This window comes from Stigmatopora argus, chromosome 4 (genome assembly GCF_051989625.1).
Source record: "Stigmatopora argus isolate UIUO_Sarg chromosome 4, RoL_Sarg_1.0, whole genome shotgun sequence".
Taxonomy (NCBI): domain Eukaryota; kingdom Metazoa; phylum Chordata; class Actinopteri; order Syngnathiformes; family Syngnathidae; genus Stigmatopora; species Stigmatopora argus.
Window position 1 is genome coordinate 7,854,636 of NC_135390.1, and position 18,264 is coordinate 7,872,899.

Sequence of the window (18,264 nt, forward strand, 5' to 3'; positions counted from 1 at the left end):
GTACCTGAGATTGACATTAATTTATTCTTAAATTGTAATTGATCCTATATTAAGTGTTTAAAAGTAACACTATTCACATAAGGTAATTTATTTTGTATAATGTAAACCTGGAAAATAAATAATGTGTTCAGCCAAGTTGAGTAGAACTAATAGATAGAATAGATTTCAAATTGGATTATATGTGTGGTGATTTGCTTTGCAGATCTTTCCCACAATGGCAAAAAAATAATCATAATAAATCTTTTTTAGCTCACTAAACCTAAATTGTTGGTTGCATTACGTGGATTTAAAGACGATGACAGGATCAAGAGGTTTTTAACAGTCTCGGTCATGAAAATGAATATAGATCTTCAGCTATAAATGTCTACTTTTGTGGTGTTAATTCACCTGTTAATGCGGAAGTAAATAAATATTGAATTTCAGATAAAAAAAACAAAACAAAAACAACAAAAACACTAGCTTTCTTACCAGTGTGTGTACGATAATGGTCTTTCATGGCTGACAGGTTGAGGAAGGCATAGTGGCAAGATGGCCAGGGACACTTATAGGGTTTTTCCCCACTGTGCAGTTTCAGGTGGTTGTTTAGGGCCCATTTTTCACTAAAGGAGCGCTCGCACAACTTGCACTCGAACTTCCTGTAGGATATAGAGGGTATAGAAGGAGGAAAGGGGGCAGGGACAGGAAGTGGACAGGGGAAAACACGGTTATTTACTGATCCCAGCGCTGACACAAAATACTGAAAAGTCTATGTCATGAGAAAAGAAATGGAGGTTGCTGGGTAGTTGCACTTGTAGTCACAGACCGCAGGACCATTTGATTGTACGCTGCTTGTACGTATTGACACACACAGACATACACAACACACACATACGGACCCCCACCACTCACAAGCACACACACAAGAATGCAGTTGGCCACTGGTATGTCATGTCTGTATAAGCAGGCATTGATTTTTCTGTCCTGACCTGCCACCTCCACCATTTATTCTCTGCTTTCCACCAGGACCCAGAGGACTACAGAAATTCTGTTACAGTCCACACACACCTACACACATGCACTGGGGGCCTGCAGGGAGAATAAAGTTCACCTGTCTAGCATCCCTGACCACTTAGCCAGGGTTAAATGAACAGTTATCAACATTTTACCCACCGCGTCTCTCTTGAGGCTCCTCTAATCCTGTATTAAAGCTTCTCTATATCAAAAACTACATTTAAATGTTTGGTCCCATCTGTGATCTCATCATCAATGTTATTAAAGTCCCTCTTCCAGTCAATAGACAACATCCAACTCATTAGTATAACGAGTGCTTTCTATCCACTTCCTTTTTTGTTGTGTCTAAACCTTATTTTAGGGAGGGAAAACAATTACAACAAAAATATTCATCTGTAAATAAAATGATATCACCATGCCACCTAATAAGTTGATAAATATTATTTTATTGAATAAATATCAATATATCTATAATGAATGGCAACATAAAGTACATTGTAGAAGCGAGACACAGTTAAACAGTGCAGTTATAGAGCAGTGGACAATATAACTTTCCAAATAAAACTACTGGTAATTATTGTAAAAAAAAGTTTACAGTGTCTGTTAAAAAACGTTCCTCCTTTCTTTGCAAAAGATGCATGTTTATTGCATGCCTTTTTAGTTTCAATATATTTTGAATCAGCTTGTGTTTTTTGTAAAGAAACTGTCACAAATGTCTCATCTTATCTCATTTTCTGAACCGCTTTATCCTCATTAGGGTCGCGGTGTCACAAATGTAACATACATTTTTATAATAAGTCTACATGCGTCTGTTCCTTAGGCTGACGCCTACAATATTTGACAATAGACACAATAGACTTTGTTGCCTCATTTGTCGGTTCTTTGCAACTATATTAATTTGCTGTGTTATTAAGCTTCAATAAACACAAATGAAATAAGTACAATAGAAAAGCTTTGGATTTAATTAATCTTAACCCCACTCTATAATTTAGACGCAGAATGACTAATGTGCAAGTCATGAACAAATGAAGTCAGATTTTGTGGAGCATTTGTCTTGCAGGCCCTTGGTATTTTAGGGAGGGTGGCTGGTTGTCTTTAAATTCTGATTGTGCCGTTTAATCCACATGGTATCTGTTTCATAGAGAGCTGGATGACACTCACCTGAACAAATAATGACTCCACACAGCATGTAGCATGTGTCCGAATCAATAATTCAAACTCATACATCTTCCTTACTGGAAGAAAGAAATTATACGATGTTGGGGTTGCAGTATGGAGTGGGGGATAAAACGCAAAATTTGTCCCGGCTACAATAACAATCTATATGTTGCATTAAGATGGCTTTGATTTGAATATAGATGGTGTGGTATGTAGTTTTTTTTAGCACACCCACAAGAAAGGAAGGATAAGCTATAAAATCCTACCATTCAACTCAAACACTTATTAAAAGGCCTTATTTCTTTCATCATATGACTTATGAGAAACATAACTTGACCAATAGAAGTACATTTGCAACTGTATTTCCTCAGTCCCTGCAGTATTTATAGAGAAGCTCTTTGCTTGTGCCACCATAGGTGAGGTAAATAAGATGAGTGAAAAGAGGCTATCTTTAATTGTAAGCATTATGACCAACACCCCTGCTTTATGAGTTAAACAGGCCATCGTTTATCATGTGGCCTAATCGCAAAGTCAGGAAAGGAAGCCCTGACATGGTACGATGGAAGAAAGATGAGAGCCAATGCACAGCACAAGAGAGAATAGATGCATGTGCACTACCATAATTGATATCAGTGATGGTTTATAAGGCAGAAAAGAGGTTTGGGTCTTCATTTTTTACGGGAGCAGATGGAGTGCTTTCATCTTGTCCTGGCTAGATTTTGTCACAATTCACTGTCTCATTCATACATATGCACAAAGTCTCTAAACAGCCAGGCAGGCACCATGCAAGTCTCATCAATGGTAGGAGCGTGAGGGGAGAGAAACGGAGAGAAGGCCAGGGGAATTTTATACATGCAGTTAACCTACATGATACATAGAGAAAGTATTATAGATTCAAAATTTAAAAAAAATGATTTGTGTTTCATAAGAAGCAATAAAATCTTCTAGCTACGTATTTAGTCAACCACAAATTGCGCAAGTTATCCTACTTACAAGATTATAACAGCCTATAACTGTCAACATGGGTACACCTCAACCATGAGAGACAGAAAGTGGGAAAAAAACGAGAAAAACACTGTTTGATTTTCAAAGAATTTATTTGCAAATCATGGTGGAACATAAGTATTTGGTCAATACCAAAAGTTCATCTCAATACTTTATGTACCCTTTGTTGGCAATAATGGAGGCCAAACGTTTTCTGTAACTCTTCACAAGATTTTCACACACTGCTGCTGGTATTTCGGCCCATTCCTCCATGCAGATGTCCTCTAGAGCAGTGATGTTTTGGGGCTGTCGTTTTGGCAACACGGACTTTCAACTCCCTCCACAGATTTTCTATGGGGTTGAGATCTGGAGACTGGCTAGGCCACTCCAGGACCTTGAAATGATTATTACAAAGCCACTCCTTCGTTCCCCTTCCTGTATGTTTGGGATCATTGTCATGCTGAAAGACCCAGCCACGTCTCATCTTCAATGTCCTTGCTGATGGAAGGAGATTTTCACTCAAAATCTCTCGATACAAGGCCCCATTCATTCTTTACTTTACACAGACCAGTCGTCCTGGTCCCTTTGCAGAAAAACAGCCCCAAAGCATGTTTCCACCACCATGCTTCACAGAGGGTATGGTGTTCTTCGGATGCAATTCAGGATTCTTTCTCCTCCAAACAAGGGAACCTGTGTTTCTACCAAACAGTTCTATTTTGGTTTCATCTGACCATAACACATTCTCTGTCCTTTTCTGGATCATCCAAATGCCCTCTAGCGAACCGCAGACGGGCCTGGATGTGTACTGGCTTCAGCAGGGGGACATGTCTGGCAGTGCAGGATTTGAGTCCCTGGCGGCGCATTGTGTTACTGATAGTAGCCTTTGTTACTGTGGTCCCAGCTCTCTGTAGGTCATTCACTAGGTCCCCCTGTATGGTTCTGGGATTCTTGCTCACCGTTCTTGTTATCATTTTGACGCCACGGGTGAGATCTTGCATGGAGCCCCAGATTGATGGAGATTATCAGTGGTTTTGTATGTCTTCCATTTTCTAATAATTGCTCCCACAGTTGATTTCTTTACACAAAGTGTTTTACCTATTGCAGATTCAGTCTTCCCAGCCTGGTGCAGGTCTACAATGTTGTCTCTGGTGTCCTTCGACAGCTTTTTGGTCTTGGCCATAGTGGAGTTTGGAGTGTGAGAGACTGAGGTTGTGGACAGGTGTCTTTTATACCGATAATTAGCTAAAACAGATGCTATCAATACAGGTAATGAGGGGAGACCCCGTTAGACCTCGTTAGAGGTTAGACCTCTTTGACAGCCAGAAATCTTGCTTGTTTGTAGGTGACCAAATACTTATTTTCCACTCTAATTTGGAAATAAATTCTTTAAAAATCAAACAATGTGATTTTCAGTTTTATTTTTCCACATTCTGTCTCTCATGGTTGAGGTTTATCCATGTTGACAATTACAGGTCTCTCTAATTGGTGGTTGATTAAATACTTATTTGCTGCACTGTATATATATATATATATATATATATATATATATATATATATATATATATATATATATATATATATATATACACACACATGCACGCACACACATGCACGAACACACACACACACACGCACCGCAAATGGATCATGAACACAGTTGTTCCCCTGGCCATGACAATTGTTTGAAAGCCATCATCACACCAATCAAGGATGAGAGAAATGTTTGACAGACCTTTCAAAATTTTATTTTTTTATCTGTCTAGGGTGTTGGCCAGTTGGTGAGCGGAACTAATCCTCTAACACTCTCATGGCAACACAAAGACAGAAAAAAGAGGGGGGCTGACTCTTGCCTGAAGACAAACTGACACAAACAGACAACTTCAAAGTGAAGACTGTTGTTTATTTGGCAATGAAAAAGGGGGAGAAAATTTATCTGATATGCAACTGTCAGGGGAGCATTTTCACATGCAAAATAGCGAGTGAATGAGAGAGATTACCTAGAGGGAGGAACATGACAGCATTCACTAGGGTCAGGATGGATCATCATCTTCAGCCCCCTACTGCCTCATCTCTCGCTTTCTCTCCTCACTGCTCTATATTTATCTGTCCGCGTCCCTTAGTTTATTTTTTTTCTGTTTTCCCTCCTCAGTATTTTCCCCTCTCATCCTGTTTTAAGACTTCATCACTCTGCTCTTTGACAAACCGTCATCTTAAATCCATTCTAAATTAATTGAATGAAGATTAAATCATTTGGCTCGTAGCACTGCAAGACCTGGTCCAAAATATGCACCCAAAGAGATGGCCTTTTGAATCGAACCCGCTTGAAATCCAATTTGATTGTTGTGTATGTGGGAAAAAGCTGAACAAATAAAATGTGTCCCTTCTAAGCATGGATATTGTCTTTATTTGTCAAAACTAATCTGAAAATAAAATATAAAACAATGGTAGGGGTAATTAGAATAATTCAATTATATTTGCAGCTATTAAAAAAAGCTTAGAACTTGATGTGGTTCTAACATTCTCAAAACACAAATAAACCTCTTGACTGCCAGTCCGAGCAAAAACTTGATAAAAACACCCCTGCAAAAGAATTGGTTCTACTGGGAAGTCTAAGAATGATTCTAATGGAGGGTCGGTTTCAAGACCTCCCAAGAAAAACGATTAAATATATAAGACCATAACAAAGGGGGCACCTGTGTCTGCATAGTATTGTAGATGAATCTCCTATAGTGGACTGCTGCATATGACTGCAATATAAATAATGACACACACCAGAGATGGTGTGGCTGATTTATGTTTACCTTCTATCCCAAGAGGTGGGGGAGGAGTGGAAAAAATGATAATGAAATAAATAATAAAAAGGCTGAGCCCATCAGATAAGCCTGTTTATCCTGCTCTAGGGCAAATACAAATTGTCAATTTAATGAACACGGTAGACATGATAAAAGCGGGGTGAAGAAGCCTTCTGTTTGACAAACAATCAAGAAATGTGAATTCACATCGTTGTGCTGTTATGCACTCTATAACTTGGTAGACAGAGAGGAAAAGGAGGGGACATTAAGACAGAGGAAGAAATGGGCAACATGGTGAAAAGGCCATGAACCTATGTGGTGGCCCTGTTATGGTATTGTTTTTTTTCTTCTTTTTAAGCTATAGGCCAAATCACATTTTGAAACATTACTTTCAAAATCTTAGCCACACACTTTCTCCTGCTACACAAGCTGCACATCTAAAACACCATATCTCCTGTTCATCTATCAAACTATCTGTGCACCAGAAAGTTTTGTCTCAGGCTTTATCACCACCTCCTATAAAAATGTGAACCAAAAATACAACTTTAACCATTGGTCTACTAACACATACAGATACGAGTAAATTGACATACAAGCTCGGTCCTGGAACGCATTAAGCTCGTATCTCAAGGTATTACTGTATTGATTTGTATGAGAATTTGGCCCACTCTCAAACTCCCCATCCCCATCTTCTACACACTGTTTTTAAAAAAGGTTTAAATGATTAGAAAGTTATTCTTGAACATTTCACTTAAGGTTGCAATCAGTGAAACTACTGAAAATGACCACAATCTCCATGTTTAAGTATTTCAGACACTAAATTGAGTCAGGAAGAATTACTATCAAAATGAATATTCCTAACAATAACTCAGCCCTGCAGCACAGGACAGGATGCTCTTTATCAAACTCTGATAGGCTTTAAATACAGCACAAGGCACCCATATCAGAATTGTTTCTTTCTAATAACAGGCTGCATTAGCACGTCGTAAATCAAATTACACTCTTAAAATTTCATTAGGGTCACCTGCCAGTTTTGCAGAGATATTTATGCTTATGTGCCGGAGATCTGCACTTTCAGGTTTACAAAGACATGGGGATGGGTGGGGATAAGCAAGAAAATTGGGTTTAAATCATATTTGCTTTTAAAAATACGGAGAACACTTAACTTGGGTAGCACATAAATTGAAATGGCATCGGAGCCTTGCAAGAATGAGCGTACCTTCAACAGTTAACAACTTGAATTAGGGACGAGATTTCAATGTTTCCAAAAATTTCAGAAGAAATGTCTTTATCATCAAATCGTCACAATAATTCTTTTCACATTTTTTTGGATCATATTGACTGCACAATATATTAATTCCTGTGAGAACATACTTTATCATCATCAACAGAATAGTACATAACATACGAAAAAAAACAAGGAACAATAAATCCTTATATATAACCCTGAAAAGATAATCATTGCCACAGTTAAAAATTGCAAAACAAAAATCAAATTTACATGGGGTAGTTCATATTTTATTGTAGTTATCTCTGTTCTTCCTTTGTAGCTCATAAATAGCAGTAATGGCAAATCACCTCTTTTGCCTGACCAGTACAAAATTTAACTCAAGAGTTCTGGATCTAGAGCTATCTTGTACGTAACTGTGGCACGTTGCAAAAAAGGCCATTTATCCAGAATTAAGTGTGTGTTTATGTGTGTTAAGTGTGGGTCTGGGTGTGCTCGAGCAGGAACAAGTAAAAGAGCAGGTCCATTCTCTCTTATTACTGGAATTGTAATTCAATGATCACCTTAGATCACATGTGTGCCATAAATCAGATAGGCATGACAGAGGATGAAAAATTGTATTAATAATGTGAAACTTATTATACGGACCCAAACGCTCCCTTGATAAATGACATTGTTTAGGTTAGACAATGATTGCATTTCAAATATTATTTATGTTTGTGTTTTTATTTTTTTTGTTGCTGGAGGGCTCAGTATGTGTGTCGTGGACATTGCAGCAGTGGCAGAATATGGGGGGGGGAGACAGAGGTGGGGTCCCCAAGCTTCATAAAATATTCAAACTGATTCTCCCACTTCTCTCTGGAGTCGACGGGCAGTGACTTGCTGTGGAAATAGGGCCTCAAGAGTGCGTGTTTGTGAGCGTGCAGAGGTGTGTATGTGAGCGGAAAAGCAGGATTAAAAAGATGAATACCTGAAGCATGTGTATCTTAAGAAAATAAAGCACTTACAGTAGGACAAACATTTTTGTGTTAAATTTAAATATAATAGTGCCCCAACATACAAGATCCAAGTTACAAAAACGTATACACTCCAGTTTGTGCTCCCCATCTCCAAAAACATGCATGATAGGCTGGTTTACTACTCCAAATTGTCTCTAGGTATGAGTTTGTGTGTGAATGGTTTGGATTCTTTTGCCCTGTGAGTGGCAGGCAACCAATTAAGGATGTACGAGGCCTACTAGCCAGCATCCCTGCAACCATTGTGGGACGGAAGATGAATTAATTAATTTAGTTTATGTCGAGCAAAAATAGTGACATATGCATTTGCTGAGAAATGTTTCCATACTTGCCATATTAATCAATTTGGAAAGATTTTCTCTTCCTTGCTACCAACAACGATGGCAAGGTATTCATCTAATCTCATTGAAAGAAGTCCAAAATTAATAAAGAAAACAAAACACAAATATAATAATATTTGTATTTGGGGTGGGGCACACATAATTGATGACTCTGGCCATGCTAATTAAAAACAGGAGAGGGATCATTAATCTTGGTCATAGAGGATGGTAACCTAACAGTTGCAGAACTAGGTGAACACAACATGGCTTTTGTCATCCCTCAATAGATTATTTTGCACTAGGTTATCATGCACTAGGCACATATATATATATATATATATATATATATATATATATATATATATATATATATATATATTCATATTATATATATAATATCCCTTTTGTATGTGACTGATTGTGGTATATTAGGTAGCGTGGAATCGATCCCCACTCCTTGTGAGTATGTATCGTTTTTCTGTCTTTTTCGTTTTGTGACTAACAACTGACCGGCAACCAGTTTGGTGTAAAAGCCAACTTTCGCTAAAATAAAATTTGGATAAGCTTGAGTACACCAGCACCCTGATAAGGCTAAGTGTTGTTGAAAATGAATTCATTTTGTTTACAATGACTTGCAATATGATTACTTACATGAACACCTAAGTGTTCACCCAGTGTCTTTAATGCTACCATATTATGGTAATAATACTGAATACTTGAGAATGACTCTCCTGAGTCCAAGGTAAACTATATTTGACCTATGCGTATTGTATATCAGTGAAAAATTGCAGAGTAACTACCTACATTCACATCATATAGAAGTACATTACATACTGTACGTATATGATAAGTGCGCGTACAGACCCAAATATACAAATACACGCAAAAGCGTGTCTTCGGGTCAGAGGAATGGCAGTGGCTCAGACTGTGACCTGTGTCCAGGTGCTCAGGAAAACCGCTGTTAACAGCAACGATTGATGATCTAATCAAACTGTCACCACAGCAATCTGCTACTACAGAGGAGAGTCTGGTGGGTTGGTGTTTGGGAATCATTGGAAGATGAGTAGTAGTGGGGTGAAATATCCAGGAGGCCTAGTGCATGTTTCCTGTTAGTCCAAATTGAGAGTGACAATCTCAATAGTGAAGCCCCCCCAATGAGTAATGTAGAAAACTACATAACATTTCTTCCAGAGGATGTCTCATAATCATGGGAGCCCCAAAACAAGTGCAACACCATGTCTCACAATTACACCTTGATTCAAGGTGGTAGGGGATTACCACATAATGCGTAACTTTGAGACCAGACATTTTGAAGCTCGGCCCTTGTGTCATGTATTGGTTGCAGCCTGTTACTCACTGGCCTTTATAATGCTGGGACGATAATATTTATGAAAAAAAAATCTATATTATATTTTATTATGTATAATTATGTTATACAAAAATATGGTATGGTAAGATATTTGTAGCAATTACTATAGCAAATATTTATTCTTTCATCTTCCATACCGCCCATTCTCGAAAGAGTTGCGGGGGTTGCTTGAGCCTACCCCATCTTTCTTTGGGCAAAAGGCAGACTACACCCTAGATTGGACGCCAGTCAGTCGTAGGGCCCCCAGAGAGACAGACGACCACTCACTCTCACAATCACACTACCACCGAGTGGGAATCGAACCCAAAGTCAGGCCGAAGAACCACTGCACCATTGGGTGGCCTTATAGCAAATATAGACAGAAAAAATATCTGTGTAGAGGGAAAGCAGGAAGTTAAGCACATGACCACAAACACAAAACAAAATTTCTCCATGCTAATTAATATAAATAACGACAGATACCTACAAGATTGTTCATATGTTAACATACCAGGGTCAGTAATGCTTTCAGAAAAGGACATCAATATAATTATTCTAAATATGCCTAATAAAAAGATGTACTCTTTTAGTGTTGTTTAGAATGAAAAACCTATACAGTAAAGGCATTTAATTATTTCTAAATATATGTTAAGTGATGAAAACAGAAAGACTGAGAACAATTTAGAGATTAATCATTGAGTTTTATTAATAAACACATTCTAAGTGGGCAGATTTTTTTGAGTGAGTACACAGGGTATCTAATGATGTCAGAAAAAAACCTGTGTTTGGGCCCGCCGACCCATAATTTAATGACTAAGCAGAGACAGTGGCTGTTCACCACAATTAAAGCTTTGTCATTCAAAACTTTCGTCATCATGCGTTGCCCACATGTTACAGCCCATCCCAAGTGCAGCTTTCCTTATGCGTTTGTATGTTTTAATACTGTTTGTATGGAATAGGCTGCACTGCATGCAATCTGTTAATTGAGCATAATGCCTTAATTGTTTACATCTCTAATGGTTACATTTTATCTTTTTCAGCAACAACTGATACTTTTTCAGCAACAACTGATATTTGTTGTCTTTTGAGTTTAATTGTCATAAGAGAATGAATATTGTTTTGTTTTAGCTAGGGTGCTCCTGATGTTCGAGTGGTTAGTGCGTCAGGCTCACAATTCTGGGGTCGAGGGTCCTCACTGTGTGGAGTTTGCATGTTCTGCCCGGGCTTGCGCATGTTTTCTCCGGGGACCCCGGTTTCCTGCCATAACCCCAAAACATGCAGGGCAGACTGGTTGCGCCGAGGTATGAGTGTGAGCGTATAGCATATACTATTTGGTTGTTCGTCTCATTGTGGCTTGCGATTGGCTGGCCACCAATTCAGAGTGTCCCTCGCCAGGTGCCCATTGTTGGCTCAGATAGGCTCCAGCACCCCTCGCCACCCTTGTCAGGATGAATGGTTCAGAAAATGAATAAATTAATATTTTAATGACGAGGAGTATCAGCTTTGATTGACAGTAGGTACTGCATGTGTAAGTAAGTCAATGTATCCACACTTAACATACTTTAACTGACGTGTCCTGATTTTTAGTAGGAGTAGTAGTTAAAATGGAAATAATCTCTTGTGTTATTGTTTAAATAAGAGAGCGGAGGAATGTGTAGTTTAAAGAAAAACATGTATAGCTAAATAAATATATACACAAACTAATATATCTAACCATTACATACAGCGAAGTATCTACCACACAGATTGATAAATTTGAATCATAGATAGTGAGAAAGAAGCCTTCTAACTTAATAGTGGCTTGTTAATCGCTGCCTGTTACATGTGTTAATCACCTTCCCCAGGATATATCCACGAATGCCACTTGCCTGTCCAGTTCACATTAATTTAATCACGGCACAACAAATTCTTTGATTAATTGGTTCATTAGTGATGCCTGGCAACATCCATTTCTACCATGACAGTCTAATGTTTCAATTGAAAGGAAAAACAGGCTGGCAAAAGGCCAGTTTTTGCGTTGTCCCGCTGTGCATAATTCTGACTACTACTACCAGTTAGCCTCACAAATGTGTCATTGCGTAGTACAAATCTATGGGTTGTGTCCACAACATGTGACATAAATATGAATATGAACTGTTTACACTTTATTTTCATGTCTGGTTGAAGAATATAAACTAAAGGGGATTGCATTTTATCTCACCCCAGCAAAAAAATAAATAAATAAAAAGTTCAAAGGAATGATTGTCTTCTCTTAGCCACCAAAATGAGGACGATGCTTTTGTGAGAAGATGAACAACTGCAGTAGGGTTGGTTTTACAGGTCAAGGTCATTTCATTTTGGCATGATCAGTGGCTTCCAATTTTGGCACAACCTGTCCAGTGATAACTAATATCATTGTTAGTAATAGGATCCAGTGGGGCCCTACTACACCCTGTTACAAGGTGCTGGATTTTACTGTGACTTATATCAACAGACTGCCTAACACAATGTATGCGGCAACATTGGCAAAGAGATATGACTGCTCTGACCTCTGAACAATTTTCTCACTGTTGCGATTCTAAAATGTACTTTATTTAACTAATGATGAGTTGAACCACAGAGGTGGGAATTTATGCATTACAGTGTCAGCAGTATACTTCCCTAACACACTGTATGCACAAAACACACATATCTTGCACAATTCTGCACCATATGCCCATGACAACTGCATAAAAATCGTTCCCAAGTGATGGTGCAGGCTAACCCATAAAAACTTAATGTATCTAATTTTCTAGTAATCAAACTTTTATAGACTGTGATGGCTTTTAAACTAACAAATTGTAATTATTGCTTAATTTTAACAGCAATATTAGTGTGATCCTTCATTCTCTGTGTGTTCATTCTCCATGAAATATTGAGTAGGTAAACAGTGTGTCGGTGTCCATGTAGCTCACAATAGTAAAGGTGTGGGAGGGCCTGACCAATACTTTAGTTGGGAAACTGCAGATATCTCTGGAAACTGATCTTTATGATTTTGAGCACATAAACTATGTTCATTGCTGCAGGAAAACTACTAATTAGCGTTTTTAGCAATGCAGTTTTGTTGTTATTCCTCTTCATTATATGTTCTCCACTGTTATTTTTATGTAAGCTTCGCATTCTGTGGCTGACACAAACAAGGACTGACTTTAAATATGCTAAATATCCCATAGTGAGTTACTTTGAAGTTAACATTTTATTGCTGCCTTGCCAGTGTTTCGTTCTACTAATCACTTGCTTACAGTACCAGCAGCATGGGATGTTACTGACTGCTGCCCTTGGGTGGCTACAAACTACGCCTTACCACCCAACATCAAGACAGAGCGACAAAGTGCTGACACAAGCAGATAAGGGAAGGAAGAAAGAGCTAGATGAAAGAGCGGATTTATTATCAATAATTAAGGGAAAGGCTTTATTATAATGAATTAGAGTCTGTTTTACCAACTCTTATCTCCCTACAACACAACTAAAGCTTGTCCTTAGCCAGCACAAATAGAAGCGTTGCAGACACTTGTGGTGGTTATATGTATTCTTGGGTGTGTGTGACTTCACACTCGCCTGATCAAAGTGCTTACCTATACTATCACCATACTGACTCCCAGCAGGACTCTTCCAACCACTGCATAGTCAATATGGTTGCACAGTGAAGCCTGTGATGTTGGCATTGCTACTTGACCATTGAAGAGACTGTACTAACATTGATAAAGCTGTTAAGAAATCCCACTTCATTAAAAAGTTTGAGGTCAAGTTCGCCTCTTAGTCACAGTGGGACTCAATTCTTAAAAAACAGCACAATAACATTGTAGATGATATACAAATTCTATACCATTTAGAAATCTAGGTAGGATAATACATGTATTAAGCCAGTTTCCTTTCCTTATGACCAATATGTGTCGTTGTTGTATTCCCCTCACCCTGTTAAATGGAGGTAACTGCAACAGCAGCATTAAAATGTTAACATTATGCAGGCTGTAGCAATTAGACATCTTAAAACTGTTGAAAAAAACGTTGAATAAATATTACTTTCTTTTGGGCTGTCAGCAATTCTGTTTAAAGAATGATGGGTGTATTAGTTTAAGGATTTTGTTATAGCAAGCGTGAAAATGACCAGCATTTTAAAAATTACCTATGAAAACAGTATGTGAGACAGGTCAGTTGTCTTTAGGCACCCTGTTTTGAAAGAACTAATTACCCCCAATTAAATCAAGGCTGATGCTGTCAGTCACTCTCTCTTGAGCCACTGCCCTTGATTTAAAGAGAGGACGCACACACATGAATGCAGAAGCTTGAACTGTTATAAAGAATCATAAATAAAATTGTTTCGGAGTAGCATTTTTTTGTCATTTTCCCATGTTGGATGTCAACAGAGGCTGTATCACATCTCGCAATCAGTGCCCCATAATCCAGGGTGTATTTTTTCTACCTCGCTTTCTTTTTACTTTTTTTTCAGCTGGTCAAGAATGCAATGTTTAACTTGTCCACATCTACAATAAATTTAAAATATATATATATATATATATATATATATATATATATATATATATATATATATATATATATATATATATATATATATATATATATATATATATATATATATATATATATATGTATAATTTATTTCTGTGTCTGACTGGAGTGAGGAACAAAGAGGTGGATGAGTTGGGTTTGTTGGTGTTGGATACAGTCTATAGTTGCTCAATGCTTTTGTTACAGAAAAAACAATTAAATTAATTATACAACAGCAGTTTTCTGTTCACATATCTTACATTGCCAAAGGTTGGTGCACAAAAAAAACTGTTTTTATTTATTTAACTTTTTATTCATTTCAGTTTTTATGCAGTATAGCTTGATGTACATTTAATAACTTAAGCGGTGAAATGTTATTTAGGCTGGAATTTGTGTTGTGTAGCCTGCGGAGCAATGGAATTGGTTTGTAAATCGAGGACTCCCTGTGTACAAATGTTGGAAATCGTACATTGCATACCTGATTACGATGTCAGTTAAAAATAGCTTCAAAAAACATTTCTGTTAGTTCATAATTTTAAGAGGATTTTTTATTTAAAAGGGAATTGAAAGACTAGTTAAAGCATGGTGATAATGTCTCAATATCTGGATGTGGCTATATATCTAAAAAATGCGAGAATTTCAGTGTTTATAAATCCTTAAAGCAGTTACTATCGGATGCCAAACATGTATAATTTATTTAAAAACAGACCTCGGATGTTACCTTACTTTATAATAGAGGAAACCACCTCACGCTTGACAAAAAAAATATGAGTCCGTACAGACCATATAACCTAACTGGGAAATGGAAGATCTCAAGTTTAATTTAACTTGAAATTTAGATTAATTCAAGATGTGACTGTTCTGAGTTCTTATTTTGTTTAACTGAACAGATTGACAATGGGAATAAACCAGGAACCATACCTTTCTTTACGTTGGCCAATTCCATGTTTTCCAAGTAGGTGGGTGCTAAGGTGCTTCTTCATCACAAAAGCCCATCTATGTAAGCAAACACAAAAAAAGTTATATAGTTAAACAACAGTCTTGTTCTTTTTTTACATTTTTTCAACCATACCCCTTGCAGTAACACACATCAATTATCCTCATGTGTCTGGATTGTATCCATTCATTAATTTTCCTTAACACTTATCCTCACAAGAGTCGCTCGCTTAAGGTGCTGGTATCTATCCCAGCCAACTATGGGAAGCAGGCAGGGGACACCCTGAATTGGTTACCAGCCAATCACAGGCACAAAGAAACAGACAACTATTTACCCTCACACTCATACCTACGGGAAATTTATTGTTCAACCAACCTATCATGCATATTTTTGGAATGTGGGATGAAACCAGAGTGCCCGGAGAAAACACAAACAGGTCCGGGGAGAACATGCAAATTTCACACAGGGCGGTCAGAACCCACCGGGGATTGAATCCTCGATCGCAGAACTAGGCACCACACTAACCATTTGGTCACCGGGCCATCCTCGGAGTACACTCAGTTAGAAAAAAACATACTCAAAAAAAGGCACGCCAATAGGCCCAAAACAACAACCGTATATATTGTAACTTACTGGCATTATTGGTTTATTGTGTCTCCTAAACTGCACATGAAAACATAATGAAAGGTTGTCAGGACTAAATTCTGAGACATCAGCACTGATTCCACAGTGTTTTCATCCTCTGGCCTTTTCATTTAGCACCCATCACTTCCAATTATTGTGGAACAGAGAGACAATGACCACATCGAAGAACTGAGGATGGAGCTACATGAAAGAGACCAAGGGACAGTCATGTGGTTGGGGCTGTCACTGTGAAAACTCTGGTCCGCCTCTACAATGTTCAACCCAATTCTTTTTCTTTTTTTTGGTTTTACTTTCTGCTATTCCGACTTGATCATTATTCTATTTTCTCCTTTGCCCATTCTTTTTGCTAGTAGGAGGGAAACTACAATTCCAAGGAGCAAAAGAATAATTATTTCAGCATTTATGTTGCCATGACAGATTGAAATGACTACACAACATTTGGGCAGATACACGTGCACACACATGCAGCTGTGCTCCCCCACAATCCTCAGCATGGTCATCATCAATGCCCATGAGGCAAATGCTAACAAACACCACCATATAAATATTCAAACATGTTCCACTGTTTTGCTTCATTAAAATCACTCTACATTTTTGTAATCCTTTTCTAATTCAACCCATCTAGAACGTTGCCTCAAAGTCAGTATGCGGTAGAGTGACATTGACTAAATCTTGCATATGGCTAAAAGAGAAACTGACGAATGCAAACACATTGACAATTAATGTTAAATGGAAAGTGCATCTGATGATGATTGCATACACACACCGAGTGACTTGCTTTGTGTTTCACAAAAATGTGTGCAATGAGAAACATTTTATACAATTATTGTGACAGAACTTCTGAAAAATAAAATAAATAAACCATGGTATTTGAAAGGCTATTCCACAAGGTGGGCAAGCCATGGTGAAGAGAAGAGTCAAATCACAGACCGGGGAGGGCTTGCAATTTGTGGTGTGTCCATGAAAGCATGTGCATCACTTGGATGTTATGGTGCTATTCTTGTGCTAAATAACCAAGCATCAATTTGAATAATTGTATTAGCCTAAGCAGAGGGCGGCCCGGCGGGTGAGTGGTTAGCGCGTCGGCCTCGCAGTGGCCGACCTGGGTTCAAATCCAGGTCGGTCCACCTGTGTGGAGTTTGCATGTTCTCCCCGGGCCTGCGTGGGCTTTCTCCGGGTACTCTGGTTTCCTCCCACATTCCAAAAACATGCATGGTAGGCTGATTGGACACTTTAAATTGGCCCTCGGTATGAGTGTGAGGGTGAATAGTTGTTTGAACCCTTGTGCCCTGTGATTGGCTGGCCACCAATTCAGGGTGTCCCCCGCCTCTGGCCCGAAGTCAGCTGGGATAAACTCTAGCACTCCCTGCGACCCTAGTGAGAATAAAACGGTTCAGATAATGAGATGAGAGATATTAGCCATATAACGATAATATCTATAAATTTTTCCTCACACTGCTTTGTGACTGAGATGAGCGTTATGTACTTGGTACAGAGGAGCTCAAAAAATGACCAAACTCCAAAATCCCCACACTAAAATATGGCCACTGCAGAAACAACCATAAACAGACATTCTTCAGACAAATTTGCAAAACTATAGGAAAGAAGACAGTCAGGATTTAGCCCTGTTTTCCTCATTTTCAGGTTTGACCAAGAATATTTTATGCTACTTTAAATAAACCACAAAAGCATAGAAAAATAGTCAACACAGCGAACACAGTCATCATCAAATGGAGAAAAATATGGCACAAAAGTGGCATTAAGAGAAAAAAACAAGCTGAATCGTGGCCAAGGAGTCTGAAAGCCAATTTAACCATTTGAGCAGAGATTTCTGTCAAGTACTGTACCCTTTGTACACTTGATACAATATACTAAATTCTTCATATGTTAGGTTGTGGGCTAGGGTGGTCTACATTGAAGACCTCCAGGACATAGGGCTTTGTTTCAACATCTGGCAATGGAACCTAATTATCATCAATTCCATACACATCAGAGTAAGCTAAAAAAATTAAGTTACTTGCAAAAGCAAATTAAAATGCTTCCTAAAAGTTGGTAAAAGTGTGTCCTGATTTCCACTTAACATGAGAATAAATGTGACTGGTTCATCTTCAGCACTTGTGCAAACAGATTTTTTCTGTTTATCTTTACTTTCCCCATCAACATTTCAAATAAAATTGAAATATACAGAATATGCACAAAAATTGTGGGAACAGTTTGGAATAAATAAAGAAAATCTGACATTTGAACTTACGTGAGAACTTGTCTTTAATATCCATTTAGTATAATGAAATGAACTGTATGATTAATATATGGAGTAGG

General features: G+C 38.1%; 1 protein-coding gene across 3 annotated transcripts in view; it reads right to left on the reverse strand.

The window, feature by feature from the left end:
• znf407 (zinc finger protein 407) overlaps positions 1 to 18,264 on the reverse strand; it is a 123,344-nt gene that overhangs the window by 44,032 nt on the left and 61,048 nt on the right. For all 3 annotated transcript variants that reach the window (XM_077597984.1, XM_077597986.1, XM_077597985.1), the window contains exons 5-6: positions 15,285 to 15,359; positions 469 to 635 (exon numbers count right to left, since the gene is read on the reverse strand). In XM_077597984.1, coding sequence (XP_077454110.1) covers positions 469 to 635; positions 15,285 to 15,359 — 242 coding nt within the window. The remainder of the gene's footprint in view (positions 1 to 468; positions 636 to 15,284; positions 15,360 to 18,264) is intronic.